General features: G+C 38.4%; 1 protein-coding gene across 1 annotated transcript in view; it reads left to right on the top strand.

Annotated features, from left to right (window-relative positions):
• The window catches only part of PIK3C2G (phosphatidylinositol-4-phosphate 3-kinase catalytic subunit type 2 gamma), a 195708-nt gene that overhangs the window by 64754 nt on the left and 114289 nt on the right, over nt 1–16665 (top strand). The window contains exons 13-15 of the mRNA XM_050324986.1: nt 2357–2468; nt 4322–4452; nt 11065–11253. Coding sequence (XP_050180943.1) covers nt 2357–2468; nt 4322–4452; nt 11065–11253 — 432 coding nt within the window. The remainder of the gene's footprint in view (nt 1–2356; nt 2469–4321; nt 4453–11064; nt 11254–16665) is intronic.

The following is a 16665-nucleotide window of genomic DNA, read 5'->3' as shown; positions in this document are numbered from 1 at the left end:
GTCTCAAATAAACTCATCTACAGTACCTCTGAGGTCTGTGCTACTTCTTGTATTTGTCTACACAGGTTTCCCAGGAAAAAAAACCACTGTATGGATTCTTTTTTAAAGCCCCCCATAGTTTTAGAGCACAATATGAGAGTGATTAGCAGTAATGAGAGCTCAGAAGGATAATTTAGTCTTCATTTTCATTTGTTCTAAGCTACTCCTCTCCCTTCTAACAAAAGTGCCAATTAGTTCACATGATGATGTAAATCTTTGTCAACAAAGATTTGAACAAAGATGTCAACAAAGCTTGAAGAGATGCCACTCATTTATTAAAGGTCATCTGAGTACACATCACAGGAAAACAACTTTGAATCACCGTTGATCATTTCCACATTCACATCGATGACCTAAATGGGAAAGACTTCATATAACACAACTGCTGCTTTCCCTCAAGTGCTCTCCTGTTCACATCACAGCTCTTTTTCTGCCTCCATTCCCCTGCAAATGTACCTACAGCTGCAAAAGAAACTTCAGAAAATGGTTGTCTTTAATGCTCCTGAGCTGTGTTCTCACAATAAAATAAAATGTTTGCACTAACAACGTGAACAGCATGAAATAGAAAAATTAGTCCTGAGTTATGTTTATACTAATTTATGTTGACTGTAACAGTGACCTTGCAGGAGTTTCTTAGGCCTTCCTCGGGTGACTTAAAGCAATTTATTTCAGTTTACAGTTCAAGAGGTACTTTCATACAGCAACGTTGGAAACTCATGCTGGGATCAAATAGTCCATCTGGATTCTCTTGTACCTACTCTTAGGTAAAAGCTGGGCATTCAAACCTCACTTTTCTGACTGGCTCTTTCTGCTGCAATGGGCAGAAGGGTATCCAGTGCATCTCTCAGTTTTTATGACTGAGCAGTGTTTGAAAAGATATTAATAAAAATTGTTTGTCAGTAAAAGTAGAGATGCTGATCATAATCAAATTTCTGACCTCACTAATGATTAAGATATGGACAAATAGGTCCAGTCTCACTTCAAATATTGTGGCAGTTTTGGTCACCAGAATGAGTACAAGAAATATATTAAGCTGTTGAAGAGCATCCAGAGGAGGGCCACGAAGATGGTGCAGGGCCTTGAGGGGAAGGCATGTGAGGAGCGGCTGAGGGCACCTGTAGAAGAGGAGACTGAGGGGAGACCTTATTGCAGTTACAACTTCCTCGTGAGGGAAAAGGAGGGGCAGACACTGATTTCTTCTCTGTGGTGACCAGTGACAGGACATGAGGGGAATGACCTGTAGTTGTGTCAGGGCAGGTTGGATATTAGGAAAAGGTTCTTCACCCAGAGGGTGGTTGGGTACTGGAATAGGCTCTCCAGAGAAGTGGTCCCAGCATCAAGCCTGACAGAGTTCAAGAAATGTTTGGACAACACTCTCAGGCACGTGGTGTGACTCTTGTGGATGGTCCTGTGCAGGGCCAGGAGTCGGACACAATGATCCTTGTGGATCCCTTCCAACTCAGCATACTCTGTGTTTCTGTGAAACGAAAGGTTAAATCCAGGGTACTCTATCTTTCTTTATTCAGGTACTGCATTCTTAATCTGAGTCGATTGGTTATGCTTAGAATTTTCACCCAAACTTTCTGATTATATTCAGGTTCTCAGGACTGAGTTGTGTTCACATGCCAGATCATGCTGGTTTTCTTATCTGCAGGCCACATGCATGCCTGTTTTGCTGATAAGACTTTCTTGTACGTGTAGTGCTCAGACTGCTACTTCAGACCATAATCTTTCATCTGTCCTAAAACCAAATGTGGTATACGTGGTACAAACTATCCCACTCAAATTTCTTTCAGCTCTTTGGAGACTCTGATATCATACTCCCTCCTCCCTGCCATCTACACATAAAATCAGCAAGGATCCTTCACGGTTGAAGTAGATTGCCATGAGTTTCTTCTTTTTGTGGAATAAATGTATGCTGCCCTCCACTTTTCACACTGTGTCGACACTTCGCAGTCTCTAACATATTTGTCCTCAAAATTAAATCTTGAGATGGAAATTATATAGATACAGTATTATCCTTATTTTACATCTAGCTTAAAGGGCAATGTCTGTCTCACAAGAAGTCAGTGGTAAAGTGCAGAGCTGGCTTAGAATGTCTTGGCAATGTGATTTGAGTCATGAACCCTGCAAATGCATAGATAGCAGTGAGACCATCAGGATGCAACCTCTACTGATCGAGGCCAGATTTGTACCAGTCACATAAAGAGAAAAGGTTTGTTCTCCTTTTGCTTGTCTTTTAAGCTCTCCAGTTCCACGTTCTTTGATGTAATTTCAATAAAACCTGTTCTCCTGTTTCTCTCTGTGTTTACTGCAGGCGGCTCGTTCACGGAGCTGTGCTGCTCAGCATGACGCTGTGCAGCACACCCACAGCAATGATTACCCCGGGCATCTGCGCCACTGACACACCAACCTCGGTCACACTGCAGGTAAGAAAGCAAAGGGTTGTTTTCTAACAAAGTGCAAGAAGGCAGCTTTTCAAGGCCACACAAAGAAAGCATGTTAATCTTCAGGATGACAGTCTGTAATTCTGAGCAGTGGCAAATATGTCTAATGCTTTCCATATCAAAATAACCACCTCTGAGGGCTAGAGAAGGTTTTTGTAGGGTAACTTTTGTTGTTATCGTTTTGGTTCCAAAAATACTTTTGACACAAATTAGTGACTCAGTACCTGAATTTTTTGGTTCCCAAAATACTTCTGATACAAATAAAGGACATGGTACCTGACTTAACAGCTGCCCTGTCAAATCTGAGCTTTTGTGCCATTGTAATTGTATCATACAGCTTACAATAAGACTGAGTAGCATAAAGGAAAGTGGCTACAAGCAGTTGTTAATAGGTGTTAGTATAGTTATATAGTTATATACTTCAATGTCTTTTTTGTACTGAGGGGCCCAGAACTAAAAATAGGGTTTGACCTCACCAGTACCAAGTACAGGGGGACAATCATTGCCCTGGTCAAAGTGCTCCCTCAATCTGGGCAGAATGGTGCTCCTGGTATTGAAAATACATTAAGTCTGCATGATAGTTTTGCCACCTTTCCAAGTTAAGTTAGCAACTGGATGCTTAAAGGGCAAAGGCATTTGTTTTCTCTATTAAAAAGCTGAATATCTGTTAGCAAATTACATGTCAAAGCAGCTAAAAATGCAGATAAAAAAGCCTGGCCTAAAAATAGCCTAGTTTTAACAGACAAGCAAATAGGGATTTTCTAGTCTGAGGAGTTCAGTCAAAGACCATGCCTTAAAATAGCTCCCCCTATTAATAATAAAGAGATGTTGAGACAGTAAATGGTTATTAATTTATAATCTCTCTCTACTGAAAGAAATGGAACAAGATCTCTCATTTTCAGTTATTCCCATGCATGTGGCAGTATCACCATTTGGGAACATGCTGGAAATGTCATAAAGATAGATTTTCGTACAATGAATAGCTTGGGTAGGAAGGGACCTTAAAGGTGATCTCATTTTCTGATGTGACTGTTTTGTAGGGAATAACTTTTTTAACCTTTAGAAGAGTGTTGCACATTAAATATATATATTAAAAAGTAGATAAGAGATTTTAGTGAGCATTAATAAACCAGAAAAGGATGTAAATTGAGCCAATGTTTGAAGAACAACCTGAGTTTTCAGTCAGATATGTACTAAGATTATCAAGTACCTCAAGCATTGAAATTTTGGTTGAATGTTTACTTTCTCTATATCTTAAAAAACATTATCTTGAATTTCTGACACCACATGTAAATGTAAAGAATGAAAATTTGGTAGATGTTTTGCAATACATATGAAATTGAACATCCAGAAGTGATAATGCAATCATAAGTATCCCTACTTTAAAAAAAAAAAGCAACAAACAAACAAACAAAAAAAACTCCAAAAAACCTAGATCTACATTAGTGAAAGTTTTCCACTTAAAAAACCACCCCTTTAAAAACCAGGAAAAGAAGGGAAAAGGAAAAGATTGCTCCTGATTTGTGTTCATGGAGCTCTAATTAAACTGAAATACAGTGGATGAAATTCTCTCAGGAAAGTTAGCTTCCAGTGATTCCTGTGGACTGAATTTCTCACCAAAACATTTAAGTAACATGTTACATACAGTGAACATCCCCAAAGAATTATCCTTCATTCTTTCTATCCTATAGTGTGTACTTACCGTACAAATCCAAGATAACATTAATTGACAGTTGTGTCTGACAACACATATTGATAAAATCACTTCTTTTTTCTTGTCTCTTTCTTTTATTTTTTTTCTTTTTTTTTTCTTTTTTTTTTTTTTTGTAATTAAGGTTGACTTTCCAGAATCTAATCTGGAATTCATTAAACCCGAACCTGAAGAAAGAAGAGGGGATCTTGAAAAGCCAACTCAGGAGTGCCTGAAGCACATTGCAAGGCTTTCTCAGATACATTCTCCCTTGCTGTAAGTTGTACCCAGGTAGCCCTGCTCATTCTTGGCTTACTCTGCTTATCCTATCGATCACAATTAGGTGCATCCAATTCTTTAAAAACAAAATTTTCCTCTGGAGGAGCCTAGCTTGACTGATTTGAGAACTAACACCTCTAAATAAGAGAATAGATCACAGCAAAGCCTAATAGGCCCCTGGAGGTGGCAGTGTATTTTACCACTTTAGAAAAGAATTGTTTTTCTCTTTATATTGCTTTATTTTTTCATGTCTTTGAAGCGAAAAACTAATTTTTGGTTCAAAATATAAGACTTTCAGGTGATGCAGTACATCTATATCAGTATTAGCAAGAACACCTTTGAGTTCAATGGAAATCAGCCTCTCTCAGTCATTATGCAGTCAGACTTCAGATATAGTAGTTAAATGGCAATTGAAAAATCTGTTTCAAGTTATAAGCAAGGAAAGAAGTATTTAAAGTTTAGCTTTCAGAGAAGGTGGATAAAGACAAAGAAAACACAGTGTATATACTGAGGCAGATTAGTATGCTCAGCTATATGTATGTTATACTACCAATTAGGATTATGTACTGCATAAAATAATTTTAGGTATTATCAGAGTGGAATTTGGTGCTTACAGAGAGCCATTTTACTGACAGTTAATTGTGTGAATTCATCCTCCATCAAAGGTCAAAAGGTGCATTAATTGTACAATAACTAAATACCCTACAGTCAATTTAGCCCTCTGTGTGACACAATGTATCTTTTAAGAAGACTATTCTGATTTCTGTGTTGATGGCTTGGGGTTTTTAAAATCAAATTTATTTTTTTTTAAAGATTTACTGTTGTATTTGATGTTTACCTCAACTTCTAAAAAAACCAGGATGAAATGTAAAATTATTTTTATTAACCATGGGATCTGTGATTTGGGTTTTTCTATTTTATTTTAAAATGTGAATGGGATGTCAGTATTTTATTGTGAGTAGCCGTGGTGCCACGGTGCTGGCAAGGCGCCAGCAAAATTTCCAACCACAATATATGTTCCAGAGTGATTTGGGGAACTTCAAGCCAGTGCATCTGGCCTCCATTCATGGTGAAATGGTAGGTTCAGTAAGAAGGAAAAAGATCATTAAGAATTTATCTAAGTATGAAGTAATCTGTCAGGGAAGAACCAGTGTGGCTTCTGTGAACAAAAATCCTGCCTCACCAAAGTGTTGCTGTCCTAGGAGGTTTTCAGTGAGTGCATGGATACTGGGGATTTGGTGAACATAAGGCATTTGGATGTTCAAAAAACTTAGTTTGTGGAAGAAATTATTTTGCCGTGGGTTTAGAAGAAAACTGGTTAAAGGCAAAGATAGGATGTTTAAAATAGGATTTTCAGAATGGAGGAATCACCAGTGGGGTCTTCCAGTGCTTGGGGTTGGGACCAGTTTTATTCAGTATCTTCTTTGATGACAGGGTGAAAGAAGTGGGCAGGGAAATCTCTAGGTTTGCAGATGGTACTAAACTCTGACAGATTGTCACTGTGCTATGGAGGAGAAATCCAGAAGGACTTTACAAAATTGGGCAAAAATATGGCAGATGAGCTTCAAGTGTGGATAAATTTAAGGGGGTATATTTAGGGAAAAATTATCTAAGCATGTTTGCATGACACTGAACTCAGTACTGGCAGTTAGAATACAGGAAGTACATCTTGACGTTACTTCTGCTATTTCCCTGCACTCATGAATGCAATGGACAGCAACACCTGAAAGTGCCAATAAAATGCTGGGCATCATCAGGAAGGGCATAAAGAAGGAACCAGAGTGTGCCATTTCACTGCTGTCTAAAACCCTGAGCTGTATTTTGAGTATGCTGCATAGTTCTTGTCTCCACAACTCAGGAAAGACACAGTAGATGTGGAAAATGTACAGAGAAGGGCAACTAAAATCATTAAAGGGATTAAGCAGCTGTTTGACCAAGAGAAGCTAAAAAGTTTGGGACTCTGTAGTTTGGAGAAAAGACTAGAAATGTCTGTGTGTACATGATTAATTTTTATATAATCATGATGGTGATAGACAAGGTGAATGCCTCATCAATTCCTACAATATTTGAACTAGGGACATTCTGTGAAACCAGGTAGGAAATCAATTGTCAATGGGAAGAAAGTACTTCCTAAGTCAGTCAGCGGTGAGCTTTTAAAATCTGCTGTCACAAAGCTGTAAAGTCAGACAATGTCATCACATTCATGAGGGCCATACACAAATTCATGCATAATAAATTCATTCAATAGGTATAACAAAGAACAGGCAAGGGTAAACCCTATCACATCCTTAATGCATTAATTTTGAGTTTTTTGGGAATATGAAGGGAAGAGACCACTGAAAGCCACAAGTTTGGAGTTAAAGCTTTGATAAGTTCAGTAACTGATTCTCGGAGGAAAGAGCATGTGGTTTTGCACTCTTTCTTGTTTTCTGTTATCCTGTCTTATAGGCAAAGCTAATGTACCAGTTGAATCATGAAGGTGAAGGGTTTTGAATGAAACAATTACATTTTTTAGTACTTAGTGATCAAGAGGAATCTGTCAGCCTGCAATTTTTGTTTACCTTCCTCGTTCACAAGATTTTCTTTAAAAAGTTTGTAACATATCAGTATCCTAACACATTTTGGCCATGATATCTGAAGATCTCCTCCTTCCTTTTTTCCATATGTCAAGAAAAAGAGAGGTATCTATGTAGATTTTTATCCTTTAATACCATTTTGAGATACATGGGTTTCTGTGGTCAGAAGACACAAGAAACCTTTCTCAGGCTGTCAGGATCCTTCTGTTCATTCTACTGGAAGCAGAGGGAATATGTGAATGGACAGAAAATGTTCTTAACCCAGAAAAGGAAGAAACAGTGGTTAAAAACAAACAGCTGCATGTTTGTTACAGGCTGTTGAATCCAGTTGTGCTGTGGGAACATGTCCCCATGTTCAACCATTACAGAGGTGGATCACGTATTGCTGATAATATCAATAACTCAACAGAAGGAAAAAGCTGTACCTTGCCACCCAAACAGGCAACAGTGCCACAAAACAGACAGCACAGACAGTCCGATTCTGTTCCTCCTCTCTGCCTCATCAGGATCCAAGTCTGCTGGTAGAATATATACATATGCATATATATTTTTTTTATATATAGCATTAAAAATATTGATTGTTCCAGTAGTTGGGCTTAGACAGTCTATTCAGGAGCTGACCCCAGGACTTACTGCTCTCCCCAGCTAGTGACATACAGGCATGTGATCCTCCATGGTTCACAACCACACTCTGATTTGTTTGCTGGTGCTTGGGCCTCTTCCTGTTACATGGACATGGTATTCTCCAGTAGCTGGTCCAGACCTACAAACTTCCCAGTAGCTGAATCTCAGACTGCTGTCTGTCTCTTAGGTGGCTCAGATCACTGGTCTCCATGGCCAACATCTCTTGGCTGTTGATTAATGAAGACGTTCAGTGGGACTGAAAGCAATGAGCTTCACCATGTGGCTCTTGTGCTCCTCACAGCCCTACACTGTGTGATCTTTGGCATCATCACCAAACCAGACAAGAGAGTGCCAAGAGGAGAATTCATTAGTTACTGACAGCTGCTTTGGCTGAGTTCTGAAAACATTTCAGATGTGAGCCTCTGATTCCTTTTAGGATTACTGTGTTTGAAATACAAACTCTGGAATACTAGCCATGTGAGATTAAGGCTGCTCTTCCAACCTGATACAGCCCAATATCCCAGTGTGAAGTGTGGATTCCAGGGTAGGGATCAGAAACTGGTTTGCAGCTAGGAAGATGACAGTCTGGTTTCTACCATCTTTATTTCATCGGTTTCCTTCTACCTTTTTCCTCTCTTTCAGCTTCCCTTTTCCTTTTCCATTTTTACCACTTTCCTGGAAGGAGTCTAGTTTGCCTACAAGTGGTCACAAGAGTGCTTTTGCTATGAATTGTGATTAGAAAGGCTACTTCCAGTTGGATGAATACTGGAAGAGGTCTAAAAAACTGTGGTAATGCTGCACGCTTTTCTAGGCTGTCCATGGCAGAGAAACTTCCAAGTGAAAGCCAGTGCCAGGGGACAGAAATTTGCATTTTCTAGCTTTGCCACTCCTTCCTCTTTTTGCCTTTTGTCTTATTCTGCTTTAGTACTGAACATGAACAACAAAAGCATCTCAGATGAATTTAAACTCATTTTTTACCATTTCTTCCCTCCCCAAAAAAGGTAACAATTAATACCAGCTAACAAAGCGTTCACAGGAGCTGTTCTCTTCATTTAGCTAAAGGGATTAATGAAAACTTAAACTGAAAATTACTGAATTATTTAGGTTTTGGGGGGTTTAATTGTTTTAGGCAGAAAGGTATATAGTTTAATCTTGATCTTATATGGAGGGAAATTTAGATACGACTCTACCTAAAAAAACGTAAACTGCATTTTTATCAATAAAGAGGGTGTATTAGCATCTTATCCCTGTTGAGCCAAAGAAATGCCCTTATTAACATAACAATCTTAAGATGCTGTGTGTATGCAATGTACTTTTATCATCTATTTTAAATGTGCTATCACATGTATATGTTAACTTTTATTACAACTAAGAAGCTCAAAATCAGAACCTTAAAACCCCTATCCCAACCAACCTTTAATTTCGTCTCTGGTCTTCAAAGCATGGACAGAGAAAATGGCATTACCTCTGGAGTAAAGTCAGAGGGAGAAATCTGTTATTTAGAGAACACAATACAAGGATTGATTTCTTATCTCCCTTTGCAAGCTCAGTAGAAGCTTTAGCTGCTTTAACCTGAACATCAGATTGTCTAGTTTGGAGGATGCTGTTTGAAAGCTTAAATCTCTGCGTAAAGTTAACATGTAGAAGAGGTCCTTTAGCTGAACTGTCCTGCAGAATACCATCCAAATGCATAAAATAATCAAGAGAGACAGTGAAGTCTTAGGCCTACTGTTATCTTTTTCTCTGTGTGACTTCACACACTCACAAAGCCATCTATCATCACCGTAGACATGTTGGGAATTCTGAAGCTCTTTCTTGAAGTGATTACCAAAATGATATTATTACTGAAGGTCACAACAGGATTTGTGTCACAGTTAGGTTCATCTCTGCATACACCTATGAGCTTATTTTCCTACAGGAAAGAAATTAACATTCACTCTTGTTATGGTAAAAAACATGCCCATCTTTGTGCTGCTGCTCTCTGTTCCTAAACACTTTGCAATTCAAAATGGCAAAGCAGGAAAGTTCTCTAGTGCATACAGAGCCAGAGGAACTCATTGCTATGAGTTGTGAACGACACAGTCTTGACCATTAGAGTGCAGATATGATTTTTTTTTTTGGCTAAGAACATCCCAAAATACTGCAAATTGAAGGAAGATGAGCTTGGAAAGAATGTAAACACTTGAATTTTGAGCTCTGTTTACACATCTGGATAATTAAATGCTTGACTGGAAACAAACTATTTACTCACTGACTTCTACAAGTTTTCTCACACCTTCTGAAATATGTGTGTCTGTTTCAAGCCACAATTATGTTATGTTATTAAGTAGACAGATCGCCAATCTGGTCAAATATGACTAAGAAAAATTATGTTCTTGATTTTGGTAATGATTTGTATGAACCGGAGATTGGTCTACATTTTCAGAACTTGCTTTTGAAGGCTCTGATATCAAATTAATGAGATTGTCTGGGCTTGTCTCTCAAGGGGAATTTATTTTTCTGTTTTCTGTTGTGTCAAAACCTGGGATTTAATATGCATGAGGTAAAGACATCTGAAATGTTGACAAATCAGAAATTATTCTGTGGCACTTCTCACTGTGGTGAAATATGGTGTGGTGCCTGATCATTTTATCAATATATCCTTTAGATATCTGATATCTCTTTGAGGAATTTGGCATATTACATGCTTTTTTTGTGAGCACAGCAAAGCATGGCAGGCTAGGCTTTGTGAACAGATACAGAAGTTGCTGGGAGCTTTTCTTCCCTTTTCCAAACTCATACCAGTGCTAGGGATAATCACACTCTGTGTGTGCACATGCTCGTGTTTTTGTGTATGCACATGGATGTGCTTAAGCCCTATTTAAAATGCAGATACATTAAAAATAGACACACCTGCTTTAAACAGTCAAAGCAAGGGCAGAAATGAAAGCAGTGACTAGCAGTGTTGTGTGTCTACAGTAGTTAGAGACAATATATAGCAGATGGATGTAACAATTTATCTGCTGATAACTGTACCTTCTTAGGAAACAAACAAACAAACAAAAAAACAAAACCGGAAACAAAACCCAAACCAACAACAGTAAAAACAATCAGTTAAAAAAACCCAACACCAACAACAGAGACAGCGGAGAAGAAAATTGAGAGTGCTTGGGATGTGAAATAATCATATGTGTATGTCTTTTGACACTTCATTTTTATATGACCTAAGGCTGACAGATCCAAAGTATAAGTATCACTTTTCTTATAAAAGCTGGTCTGCAGAAAATGATATCCGACCCCAAGGAAAACACGTACTTAGCTGAAAAGCAGTGTACTGTGTGACTTGGCCCCTCTGTACAATAAAGTTTGTTGCTACACAAAGCTCCAGGTGGTTTTAATTTCAAACCGAATTTCTAATCTTCTTTTCCAGACTCTCAGAGCAACAGAGAAGAATCTTATGGTTTTATCGTTACCACTGCAATAATCAAAATTGCTCCCTTCCTCTGGTGCTGGGCAGTGCCCCCAGTTGGGATCGAACAACTGTGTCAGAAATGTATGCCTTGTTGAGGAGCTGGAGGTTTTCTAACCCTTTAGAGGCACTTGGACTTCTGACTTTCAGGTAAGGGAAAATTAACCAAGTAGGAAAATAACAATGAACAGAGTGATCGGAGTGATTAATGCAGTGCTTCAGTGTGCTCAGCACAGTGTCACGCTGTGGTTCACTGACTGTGCTTTCGGCTCTGTCTCTGTGTTGAAGTGAAAATAGAGTTGCAACTCCTGGGATGACCTTGAGTTGAAGGTGCCAGCCCTGTCTTCTTGGCTGAGAAGGTTTTCTGTTTCTCAGGATAATGAAAAGAGTATTTCAGTCTCTATAACAGACTCAGTCAGTCTCTGGTAACAGGTGATCAGTCACATACTTAGCACTAACATAGCACTCCATATCTTCAGACTGCTGTACAGACCTGAAGTGACTAATGGGAGATAAGGAGGACTGACAATAATCTATGTAAATACGTAGAGTCCCGCGTGTAACCTATCTTTCTGAAGTAGATTGGATGAAACTTTAAAGTCAGTTCCCCACACTCTGAATAAATTCTGTTGTGGTGCCTTATGTTCCACCCCCACTTCTTACACTGGGAACTGATTGTTTGTCAGGAGACTTTCTTGATGCTGGAGATAGTCCTACCCATGATGTAATAGCAGATGTCAGGGGACAGAATCTGTGTCAGCAGTTACATTTCCTCCAAAAACTTAGGAGGTATTTTGCATTAAGTGACCTACCTGTGAAAACATTAAACATGCAGATGAAACCCTTGAGCAAATTTGGTTTATCAAGCCCTTACTTGTCTTGGGTAAGCACAGGCTGCACCAGCTTTGCTATCTCAGTTTCATGCTGTACCTTTAGGAAAAAAACAAACCTCACCTAAAGCTTTACTTGAGAAATTACTTTATACACTTACCTCCACAGTATTAAAAATAGTTATTTAATATTCTAAAACTGATTTTTGACTATTATTTCCCTCTTGATGCAATTTCCTCAGAATCCTTGTATCCCTGTTTTATATCTGAACTATTAGTAGTTTCACATGTTTGCATATGTGTCTTTTTATGTATAGTGGAAATGAAAGATCATTCAAAGATGGAAGCAAAGATCCTGAAAGATCACATTCTAGAACATAGTACTGTTACCTTATTTACCATTATTAGGATCCATTTCTAATTTATAAAAGATCCACATAAAAAGGAGTGTATGAGCAGTGTGTTGTCTTCCACACCCAAGAGCAGCAAGAGATTTTGAGATTTTTTTTTTTTTTTTTGGCCTGAGCATGCCAGGTTTTCAGATCAGATCTTTTGCACAATTTTGGTTTTGTGTATGGGTGGCATTTCTGCAAATGAAGAGCTTGATTGTTCTTTGAAGATGCAGCTCTGCACCAGCTCTTCACCACACCCTGATGTGGTGCAGAATATCAGTCCTGTCAGGTGCTTCTCAAGATATTTAATAAGTCTCAGTCTGTCACTGAGCTTCTCAGTGTGTAGCAGATGCAGCGGATGCACTGCTCATTCTGGCTACCACAAAGATTGCTGGCATGAAAAGATGGGAAAATGTCATCACTGTCTCTCTTGGTGGCACCACTGGGAGTGGCTGGCACCTGCAGTCATGCCAAAGAACAAATACTTCTCTCCTGATCAGGATCTTAGATTGCTTGTCCCTTTAGTTTCCTTCTCACAGAAGATAATATCTATCCAGTTTCTTTGCTTTATAGTAACACCACAGAAAGAAGTTCTGGATCATGGAACAAATCCTCTTTAAAAAGAAAAAAAATTGTTCTTCTCATATCCACAATATTTTGTAAGTACATGAACAACTGGGAAGCTCACCTTCAGAAACAGAGAGATTGCATTTCCTTAAAGGTGTCTAGTTTCAGAGACATCTAGGTCGCATGATTTAACAGCTGAGAGACATGTATATGCAAATTGAGAGAGTGGGTTGAAGGAGGGGAGTACTTTCCATATAAATGGGTTTCTGATGCTTCCTCTCTCAGTTCTCTTTTTCTCAGATTTATATCATTTTGAAAAGTACAGTAGCACTGGATAGGGTCCAGCTTTCCTTCACCATTACCTTCATTGACTTTGGATCTGGACTCTTTAACTGAGCTGGTTTTGAACATTCATTCAACTCTGTCCTGTATTATGTTTGGCACTGACAATTCATCAACTCAGTTCCTCACTTCTATCATCCACAAAGCAGCTCTCTGATTTCTTGTGATTACTGAGACACGGCTGAAAGATCCAAGTTCATATAAAACTCGAGCAGAATATAAAATAAATGCTTTTTGTATATTCATGCCTATTTTACGGACTTGTGTTACTGTCACTGTCAAACCATGGGTAAGTAAAATGTATTAGGGATGATCTTTGTCTACATGTACTGCTAACATGAGCAACTGCACTAAATCAGCCCAAAAGTCTGTGTAGTGTATCCTGTCTCCAATGGTAACCAACAAAAGTTACACAGGGAAGAGAATAAGAATGGGCCAAACTGGGCTACTCTCCCAACTTCCAGTAGTCTGCAGCTCAGAGTCTTCCTGAAACAGAATTTTTTGGTTTAAGTGCCCCCTTGCATTTTTCTTTCTGTGATTTTTTTTCCAAATAAAAATTGATTCCACATAAACATTCAGCTTTCAGTACATTCTGTAGAAAGGAAATATGCAATTCAGCTTTATGTTGTATCATTCCTATGCACCACAACCTACCACATTTATCAGTACCATAAAAGAAACCAAGAGTTCCTAAACACTCCAAATTCTGGATGCTTTATTTGGTGGAACTTCAGTTTGCAGTCTCTTAAAGAGTACCTGAATTTGTCCTGTGGGCATGTGCTTATTGTTTATATAGTTTTGTATAGTTTGGAGAGGGTACTCAAAATCATTAGTCCCTTCTATAAGCCTTGGGTTGGAGGCTCTAAATTATCCTTCTCAGCAAAAAACCAACATCTGACCTGATGATTAAGCTCAAGCTCACGTTTGCAAGGATAAAGAAATGAAAATCATTTCCTCATTGCCTGTCTTAGAAGACAGCATCACAGGGCTTAGAGACAGGTATCACAGCCCATCAGATGAAGCCCCATTATCAGGCATCTGAGCTAGAAAGCTCTTTGCAACTTCCTGAAACTTCTAAATTATTTTGCTCACTACACAGATAAACGTACAATTTAATAGATGTTTCATGTTCTGTGAGCATGTCTCTCTTGCTTATGCTCTTCCACTTTGCAGGCACCTCTCAAGGCAGCCAAATGATAACATACTCATTTATGCAGTGGAAAGAAAGAACTTTCATAAATTGAAAACATAATCATGGTACATTTCACAGATAAATTCAGCAGCAATGTTGCATCCAGTACTTGGAGCAAGTGCATTGATTTTTAAAGCCCCAGAAGCCAACACTTAAAAAAAAAAACAATTTAAAAAACAATGAATGTTCCTTTAATCAATAAAGATTGGATGGAGAGAATGGGAGGGGGAAGTGTAGAATAAGATTTTACACTCTTACCTCTAATTTCAGGGAAGAATGATTATAAGCCATTGTGTGAAATATAAAATTATCCCTTAGGCAGAAGGTACAGAGCTGGTCCCTCCTACTCAGAACAGCTCATTGCTGCCCTGTGCATTTTGCCGTTCACTTCGCTTACTGAGTTTGGTAAAAAGCCAAACCTTGGTGGAGTTAGAGCTTTCTATGACTGTATCTGCATTGCATGGCACACTAGCTGGGGAAATAACAGCAGTACACTCCTTTATTCAGAGAATTTTCTTATGACAGAAAGCAACCAAAGGCAGTGTTAGAAATGCCATCATTTATGATGTGTTGCTAGTGGGCGATTGTTGTGTGTATGTATAGAACAACCATACTTGCAATTTTTTTTATCTGGTTATCTTGCTATTCAAATTACCAGAAATGAAAGTCCAGACATATTTGTTAACCAAAAAACCAGAATATTTTCTTGAACCTTTTTTTTTTTAATTTACTGGCACATCTAGAGTGCACTTGCAGCCCTGTGAGGTGTCATGGCTAGGAATTAGGAAATTGAACTAGAACCAGGAAACAGCCACCCAAGAAGAAGGTGTGTCATTTTCCAGCATTGTGAATGGCTGCAACAATTTTGAAGAGAGAACTTTTTGACATAGGTTGTGGAGGTGAAGACATAACCTCCCGGGTAGGATTTAACATTTTCCTAGAAACTTCCTGCTAGATTCTAACTCTGTCAGGGCAATTGCACAGGAAAGGACATTCCTTTAAAATGATGTGCCAAATCAGTGATGTCAGAGAGACTTTCTTATTTAATACCTTGCATGGAGCAGGCAGAGTAGGGGAAGATATGACTCCACCTACCTCTCCTTGACCAGAGAAGATGACTTTGGTTATAGAATCACTCAGCCTTTGACTTTCACAGTATTATTGTTGATTTTCACTTCCCATAGCAGAGTAGCTATTGAGTTTCAGAGTTAAGATATCTAACCAGTAATAATAATAGAATGTGATAGCTTGAAGGCAGATTTTGTTCTTACACCTTTGCAAGCCAAATTGATTTAGAATCGTTGAATCAGATTGTCATTGTTTTAATAAAAGCAGAATTTAAAACGTTCCCTTAGAGTTCACAATGGAATACCCAACAGAGTATTTATAAACCAGATAGAACTAGAGCAGATTTTGTCCGTTTGCATCTTACTTGTTACTTGGCTGTAGTTATATATCAACTATGGAGAGCAAACATGGGCTTATGCAAAGAAATAAGATAAGAACAAAGTAACACTCTACTGTTTATTTCATACTTTGATGTACAGAACACACTACTGATAAAGCTTTAAAAGTGCTTATGCTTACTATACATGAAATTTAGTGATAACTTAGATGGGGATGTATGCACTGGTAGGAATAGACAACTCTTTATTTTAGACATCAGAACGTGATAAATTCTTTTTTTTTTTTCCACTTCCTTTAACCATTTTTAGCTTTCTTGGCAATACATATGAAAGTACTACAGCCAAAAACTACAGTAGAACAAATAAAAGACAACCATGTAGTATATGGCATGCTTTCTGTGCATAAATGTGCAATCCTGTCAGGAGGCTAAATCTGTAAATAATCCCATTTTCCATGGTTTAGTCTTTAGTTTTAATGTAGCAGAGAACAGAGTTTGTGTCTGAGCTGGGGAGAACCTTCTAGATCATGCAGGTTTCAAATGAAAAACTGCTTTTGTTACTTTCTTCCTACTCTTGTTCTCTCCTAGATTATGGTTTACCATGTGGTCTCCATGACATCTTGAACTTATTCTTAGTTGTTTTAGTCAGAATTTCCTGTAGAAAGTCTATCTAAGCATCACTTAAAGTATATTTTCTGTGAGTAAATTCAACAGATCTATCTGCCAATCAATCAGCCAAAGCAATAGCTGGTGAATGTGGCCATGACCTTTGCAATGAGTGGGGATGGGGAGGGCTCATGTGACTTCTTGCAATGAAGAGTGAACATGTGACTC

This window comes from Myiozetetes cayanensis, unplaced genomic scaffold (genome assembly GCF_022539395.1).
Source record: "Myiozetetes cayanensis isolate MyiCay16 unplaced genomic scaffold, myiCay2020 scf3, whole genome shotgun sequence".
NCBI classification, from domain to species: Eukaryota; Metazoa; Chordata; class Aves; order Passeriformes; family Tyrannidae; genus Myiozetetes; species Myiozetetes cayanensis.
This window is presented reverse-complemented; position numbering and strand designations above follow the sequence as displayed.